We start from the raw sequence: 8,493 nt of genomic DNA on the forward strand, positions 1-8,493 counted from the left end.
CACGAGGAAGATCGACGTAAGCTTAGCTCATCGTCGAAAGTTGTGCTCTAGGAATAAGGACCAGGTAGCACAGTTAAAATTTGACGATAATGATATAGCCGATCAGGCTAGGAATGACGTGATCGAGTACAAACTCGTAAGCAACGAAGATTACCAAAAGTTGTTGAATCGCAGTGTGGACTCGATTCAATTGCCGGTGTGCTTGAGGGGTTTAACAACTCAGAACCCGTGGAAAAATGGAATCGGCGAGAATACTAGTTGATGAAGAACTCATAAGAAGTTATGCAGTTCCGTGATATTCTCGAGATACCGAAGAGGTAATACTCAAAGGTAGATCATAAGTTAAGTTGGACATGCATATTGATCTGCATAAGATAAGTGCTTTAACTTGTCCGAGAAATGAAATGAAAGGAGAACAATATGGTCGGAACCACGATTACAAATGATCAAAACGAAGATACAAGAAGCTGAAAAAATTATTAGAATATTATTTGGAGTTGCTCAAGTTTATTTGGTATTTATTTTATTGGCAAAAAGTGCAATTATTGCATTAGGAAAATATTTTCAAAATTGACTATGCTGGAATTAATGTTCACTGTGTTGTACAATATCACTAGTGATTTTAGAAATTAATTTGTTATTTTTACAAATTTGTTTGAATTTGATTTGGATCTAAAATATTTTTTGTAGAAAAAACACACGCACACACATAGTGGCAGGCCCAGGAGCGCCCAGCCAGCCCACTAGGCATTTTGGCCCAAGGCCTTCCCCACGCCGAAGCGCTACGCCACAGCCGCCCGCACCCGACTCCCCTCGCTCACCTCCCGCCGCTCTCGCTGCCCAGTGGGGCCTAACCCCAGGTCGCCCCAACCTCTCGCTATGCCGCTCGGGAGCAGCTCGCCCGCGCTCCCGTAACCGCCGCCCGCCTCTTGCTCGGGATGAGGCTTATCCTCTCGCAACCCCGAGACCAGACCTCGCCTATAAACGCCCCAGGGGCCCCTCTGCCACAATCGCCATCCGGCTTCTCCCCATGCCACTCGCACTGCTCGCCCCGCAATTTGGATCTCGCCAGAGCCGAGCCGCCTCCCCATCGATTCCGATGCCGGTGAGCACCCCTGAAACCTCATTCCTTCGTCAATCTACTCGCCGCTCCTGCGCGCATCATTTTGAAATTTTGGCTTCCCCTAGGTCGCGTCGGAGCAGCCAAACCAACAACCACGAGCCACCGGAGTTCGCGCAGCTCACCGGAGATCCGCCGCCTTCGCTCTGCCCCGTCCCGACGTCCTCGACGCACACCACCACCCCCACTGGGGTGACCACGCCGCGTCGCATCTCCCCGGCTGCTTCCCCGACGCCGGAGACCGCCGTAGCCTCCGTCCCTCCATCACCAGACGGTCGAGCAGGCGTCCCCTGCTCGTCGCTGATGCCGCTGCCCCGCTGTAAGCCGTCACCCCATCTCATCGATTCGATCTACCATAGACTACCCAAATTATATTAGGTTTAATGTTTTTTGGATTGAGCCACTATGCGGTTAACCGCGGTTTTCTTTTAAAACTATCGGTCTGTTTTCTGTTAATTAGCTGTCGCGGTGCATTTTATCTAATTATCGGCTATCCGCCATATAGATTCCGTAGCAGACCCTGCTTAGCCAACTACGGGCTGCCACGTGGCCAGGGACCTAGTTGATGTCGTTTTATTCACAGATTGGCCCTTGAACTTCAAATAGCCACAAATTTTTGACCGTAGATCCAAATTTGATGAAACCAACGGCAGAATGTTCGTCTCGAATCGCATTATCCAGAGAACCCATCTTTGCAAACTTTTGTTTTTTCAAGTTTGAATGGTTTTAAATTCAAATTCAAACACTGTTTAGCCACATCTACTAAATCGTAGATCTGTTTAAATTAATTCTTTTTCCACTTTGTCACCGTACCCAAATCCTATGACCTGAACTTGACACTTTTTCCACAACTAGGATCCTTCCATGACTATTTTACACATATGCCTTGTACACATGTTAGATCACATCACTATTTTTGAACCCCATGTCACATGTTGTTTTTTCACCTAGGAATTTTGTTCATAAAGTTGAGTGTGTTGGATTTTCATTTGGATTTTCTGTGTCTTTTTGGTTGTGCATGTTATTTTGGTTCTGTGAAATGATTGCTTATGTGAGTCTATTTACTTTGGTGATAGATTGTCCGAAGTGCGAAGCAAATTATTATGATTCTCTAGAGTTGAACCACCAGTACCAAGGCAAGTTCGCATTTGACCATACTTTCAATTACATATGTTTTATATGCACGTATCGTTTGAGGTAGGATTGCATGGTAGTAATTTATGCCGGATGGCTATGCTTTTACCTAGTAGTTAATTTGAGGTAGGTCTGAACTATAAAACCTTTGTCACCACTGTGTAGGATTATTTTGATGGGGAACGAAGCATGAAAATTAAAAAAATTCCTACGAAACACCAAAGATCTAATCTAGGAGATGCATAGCAACGAGAGGGGAGTGTGTGTACATACCTTTGTAGACCGAAAGTGAAAGCGTATATAACGCGGTTGATGTAGTCATACTTTTCACGAACCAATCCAATCTAGCGCCCAATGGACGACACCTCCGCGTACAGCACACGTGCGGCTCGATGACGTCTCGTCCTTCTTGATCCAGCAAGCAAGAGAGGAGAAGTAGATGGGATTTCAACCAGCACGACGTCATGGTGGAGATGGTGGTGATGCAATCTCAGCAGGGCTTCGCCAAACGCTGCCAGAACCAATCTGAGGAGAAAATGGAGTTTTGGGAGAGGTAGGCTGCCGCTGGGAACTGGGATTTGGTGTGTCCAGCCCCTCCCTTTCCCCCTCTATTTATAGGAGGCAAGGGGGAGGGCTGGGCCACAGCCTTGGCCCCTCCTCCAAGTGAGGGGGCGCCGGCCTAGGGTCGAATCCTCCCTCCCCAAGGCACCCAGGGGGTGCCTTCCCCCCTTAGGACTCTACCCTCTCTCCATGTTCTAGGCACATGGGCATCTCGGGGATGGTGCCCCTGGCTAATGTAGGCCAGGGCGCACCCCCTACAGCCCATGTTGGCCCCCGGGGCAGGTGGAGCCCTGGTAGACCCCCGGACCCCTTTTGGCACTCCCAGTACAATACCGATAATGCCCGAAACTTTTCTGACGGCCGAAATAGGACTTTCTATATATGCATCTTTACCTTCGGAGCTCCTCGTGATGTCCAGGATCTCATTCGGGACTCCGAACAACATTCGGTTACCAATGCACATATCCCAATACTACTCTAGCGTCAACAAACGTTAAGCGTGCGGACACTACGGGTTCGAGAATCATGTAGGCATGACCAAGACACCTCTCCGGTCAATAAGAAATAGCGGGACCTAGATGAACGTATTGGTTCCTACATATTCCACGAACATCTTTATCGGGTGAACCACGATGTCGAGGATTCAGTTAATCCCGCATGCAATTCCCTTTGTCCAGCGATGTGTTACTTGCCCGAGATTCGATCGTCGGTATCTCCATACCTAGTTCAATCTCGTTACCAGCTAGTCTCTTTACTTGTTCCGTAATACAAGATACTGTGACTAAATTCATTAGTCACATGAAGCTTCTTATGATGTTGTATTACCGAGAGGGCCCAAAGATATCTCTCCATCACACGGAGTGACAAATCACAGTCACGATCCATGCAACCTAAAAGACACCTTCGGAGATACCTGTAGAACACCTTTATGATCACCCAGTTACGAAGTGATGTTTGATAGCACACAAGGCATTCCTCAGATATCCCAGAGTGGCATGACCTCATGGTCTAAGGAACAGATACTTGACATGAACAAAGCTATAACAAATAAACTAAGCTATACGATCTGTTTCTAAGCTTACGGTTGGGTCTTGGCCATCACGTCATTCTCCTAATGATGTGATCCCATTATCAAGTGACAACTCATGTCTATAGTTAGGAAATCTTAACCATCTTTGATCAACGAGCTAGTCTAGTAGAGGCTTACTAGGGACACTATGTTGTTTATGTATCAACACATGTATTTAGGTTTCCGGTCAATACAATTCTAGCATGAATAATAAACATTTATTATGAACGGGAAATATGATAATAAACATTTTATTATTGCCTTTAGGGCATATTTCCAACATATTTTGCCTCGCTAATGTAGACGTGGTTTGAGAAGTGTTCATGGTGAGACATGAGTGACAAGGTAGTAGTCAGGACCAAGAATTTAAATGAACTACCTAGGCAGAATTGGTTTGAATGGTGGTGAAGTACAGTGGGATCATGCATGGGAAATCCATGGTGGTGCACACTTTGTGGTCTGCCGCCCAGGCTTAAAGGGATCAAACATGTTTTCATGTCTAGAAACCTACGTGTGCAGCCACAAGCCAATATGGGTTCTTGCTTACTTGAGTAGTTAGTGTAACCTCTTCTGGGATGGGCTAGCAGATGTGGAATGAGTAGGTGTACCGGCCTATCCGTGGGTTAAGAGGGAATTCTTTCGAAAGACTATGTCTTGATCTTTTGATCAAGGAGGTGGTCGAGTCTTGTGGGGAAAAGTGCACAAACCTCTGCACAGTGTCCACCTAACTGATTAGCCATGTCCCCGGCTACGAACAATTTGAGCTTTTAGTAGTGGAAATGCCGGGAGATCTCATCACCTTTAATTAAATCAGTAGGGTTTAAATGAAACTTTGGGAATGGACTGAGTTGGGTTTGCCATCTCAATCTTATACTATTTTTGTAGAGGTAGAATAAATTCTTTTATGATTGGAAAAAATCAGCTTTATGCAAAGTTAACTTAGAGCCTTTCCACCAACCAAATTGCATGTACAACTAGGTTCATAATACTCTTATGATGTGACTTGCCAGTACATTCCATGTACTGACCTACACAACTACAATGTCTTATGTTGCAGGAATGTCTACGACGAGGAAGAGTTACGTTGTAGGGTTACGGTCTACACTCAACTTGCTGTTGGTGTTGATGGGACTTCACACCCTTATGATTGGTTTCATCTGTGTTATATGAGGAATAATCCGGATCTACGTTATCTTTTTAACATGTGATGTTATGGTATTTCATTGATATACTATGTGTGCTAGCATACTGATCCAGGGATAGCACAGAAAGCACAGAGGCCCCAACCGTACTGGGTCGGGTCACTACAAACTCCTTCTCTAGAAAGGACCCATTCTTGGCAACAAATATCTTGCCCTCTGCTACTTCTTGAGATTGCATTGGTTTTTTTTCTTTCAAGAGGAAATGGTGATGCATCAAAGTAGAGATAAGTATTTCCCTCAGTTAAGAACCAAGGTATCAAACTAGTAGGAGGAACACACAAGTCTCCAATAGTTGTACCTGCACAAGTCTCCAAGGTATCAAACAAATACTTGCACCCAACGCGATAAAGGGGTTGTCAATTCCTTCACGGTTACTTGCAAGGATGAGATCCGATACTGATGGATATAAAAGATAAGAAAAAGTGCAAAATAAAATAAAATAAAATAATTTGCAGTAAGGTATTTTTGTGTTTTTGATTTTGTAGATCTAAAAATAATATGATAAAATATAGACCCGGGGGCCATGGTTTTCACTAGAGGCATCTCTCTTGAATGAAAGCATACGGTGGGTAAACAGATTACTGTTGAGCAATTGGTAGAAAAGCCCATAGTTATGACGGTGTCCAAGCCAATGATCATGTATATAGGCATCGATCATGTCCGAAACAATTAGACCGACTCCTGCGTGCATCTACTACTATTACTCCACACATCGACCGCTATCCAGCATGCATGTAGTGTATTAAGTTAATAAGAACAGAGTAACGCCTTAAGGAAGATGACATGATGTAGAGGGATAGGTCCAACCGATATGAACTAATCCCATCCTTTTATCCTTAATAAAAACAATAGAAATACATGTCATGTCCCTTTCTGTCACTGGGATTGAGCACCGCAAGATTGAACCCATTACAAAGCACCTCTCCCATTGCAAGAAAAATCAATCTATTTGGCCAAACCAAATCAATAGATGGAAGAGAAATACAAAGCTATATAAATCATGCATAAAAGAGTTCAGAGAAGACTCAAATAATATTCATAGATAATCTCATCATAAACCCACAATTCATCATATCTCAACAAACACACCGCAAAATAAGATTACATCGAATAGATCTCCAAGAACATCAAGGAGAACATTGTATTGAAGATCAAAGAGAGAGAAGAAGCCATCTAGCTACTAGCTATGGACCCGTAGGTCTGTGGTAAACTACTCACACATCATCAGAAGGGCAGCAAGGTTGATGTAGAAGCCCTCCCTGATCGAATCCCCCTCCGGCAGAGTACCAGCAAAGGTCCCCAGATGGGATCACATGAAGACAGAAACTTGAGGCAGCGAAAATGTATTTTTGGTGTGCCCCCTGGTCTTTGGGGAATATTTAGGTATTTATAGAAGAAGAATTAGGGTTATAAGTGCCACGAGGGCCCACAAGCTTGGGGGCGCGCCCCTGAGCTTGTCGCCACCTCATTGCCCATCTGGCCTCCTTCCGAAGCTTACGGGGTGTCTTGTGGTCCAAGAAAAACCGTCAAAAGGTTTTGTTCCATTTGGTCTTCATTTTCTGTAAATACAAAAACAAGGAAAAAATAGCAACTCGCACTGGGCACTAGGTTAATAGGTTAGTCCCAAAAAATGATATAAAATAGCATAATAATGCATATAAAACATCCAGGGTTGATAATATAATAGCATGGAACAATCAAAAATTATAGATACGTTGGAGATGTATCACCCTCGGATCTGTGATACAAGGTATACTCAATTGTCTCTTTAGGGATCCTATGAAGACGCTCTTCTTTGCTTTGGATTCGAGCTTATCAGGCTAAAGCCTCTTGACATATGTAGTGCATCCCCAAACTTTAAGAAATGAGAGCTTAGGTTTCTTACCAAACCATAACTCGCACCGTGTCATCTCAATGGACTTAGACGGTGCCCTATTTAAAGTGAATGCGACTGTCTCTAATGCATGACCCCAAAACGACAATGGCAAGTCAGTAAGAGACATCATAAAATGCACCATATCCAATAAAGCATGGTTACGATGTTCAGACACACCATTATGTTGTGGTGTTCCAGGTAGCGTGAGTTGTGAAATAATTCCACATTGTCTTAAATGCGTGCCAAACTCATAACTCAAATATTCGCCTCCATGATCACATCGCAGAAACTTTATTTTCTTGTTATGATTATTCTCCACTTCATTTTGAAACTCCTTGAACTTTTCAAATGTTTTAGACTTGTGTTTCATTTAGTAAATAAACCCATATCTACTCAAATCATCTGTGAAGGTAAGAAAATAACGATATCCACCGCGTGCTTTAACACTCATAATACCGTATACATCGGTATGTATTATTTCCAATAGGTCACTTGCCCGCTCCATTGTTCCAGAAAACAGTGTCTTAGTCATCTTGCCCATGAGGCATGGTTCACATGTCTCAAATGATTCATAATCAAGTGATTCCAAAATTCCATCATTAAGGAGTTTCTTCATGCTCTTTACACCAATATGACCTAAGTGGCAGTGCCACAAGTATGTGGTACTATCATCATTAACTTTGTATCTTTTGGCATCAATATTATGAACATGTGTATCACTACAATCGAGATTCAATAAGAATAAACCATTCACAAGGGGTGCATGACCATAAAAGATATTATTCATATAAATAGAATAATCATTATTCTCTGACTTAAAGAATAACCGCCTCACAATAAACAAGATCAAGATATAGTGTTCATGCTTAACGCAGGCACCAAATAACAATTATTCAAGTTCATAACTAATCCTGAAGGTAAACATAGAGGGGGCGTGCCGATGGCGATCACATCAAACTCGGAGCCATTTCCAACGTGCGTCGTCACCTCGTCCTTAGCTAGCCTCTGTTTATTTCGCAGCTCCGGTTTTGAGTTACAAATATTTAGCAAATGAACCAGTATCAAATACCCAGGTGCTACTACAAGCACTAGTAAGATACACTCAATAACATGTATATCAAATATACCTTTGATGATGTTGCTAGCCTTCTTATCTGCCTAGTATTTGGGGAAATTCCGCTTCTAGTGACCTTTCCCTTGCAATAGAAGCACTCAGTCTCAGGTTTGGCTCTAGCCTTGGGTTTGTTCATGGGAGTGGTAATTTGCTTTCCCTTCTTCTTGAAGTAACCTTTCCTTCCCTTGCCTTTTTTGAAACTAGTGGTCTTGTTTACCATCAACACTTGACGCTCCTTCTTGATATCTACCTCCGCGGCCTTAAGCATCGCAAAGAGCCCAGGGATCGTTTTCTCCATCCCTTGCATATTATAGTTCATCACAAAGCCCTTCTAGCTAGGTGGCAGTGACTGGAGAAATCTGTCAATCGCTACTTCATTCGGAAGATTAACTCCCAACTGATTCAAGCAGTTGTAGT

At 43.4% G+C, this 8,493-nt stretch overlaps 1 protein-coding gene across 1 annotated transcript; it reads left to right on the plus strand.

The window, feature by feature from the left end:
* The first annotated feature begins 843 nt into the window (after positions 1 to 843).
* Positions 844 to 5,244, plus strand: LOC123049264 (protein transport protein sec31-like). Its single transcript, XM_044472209.1, has 4 exons — positions 844 to 1,105; positions 1,189 to 1,439; positions 2,197 to 2,256; positions 4,942 to 5,244. Exons 1-4 carry the CDS (start codon positions 939 to 941, stop codon positions 5,052 to 5,054), a joined length of 591 nt encoding a protein of 196 aa, XP_044328144.1. The 5' UTR covers positions 844 to 938; the 3' UTR covers positions 5,055 to 5,244.
* Positions 5,245 to 8,493: the final 3,249 nt, after the last annotated feature.

Source organism: Triticum aestivum, chromosome 2D, assembly GCF_018294505.1.
Source record: "Triticum aestivum cultivar Chinese Spring chromosome 2D, IWGSC CS RefSeq v2.1, whole genome shotgun sequence".
Lineage (NCBI taxonomy): Eukaryota > Viridiplantae > Streptophyta > Magnoliopsida > Poales > Poaceae > Triticum > Triticum aestivum.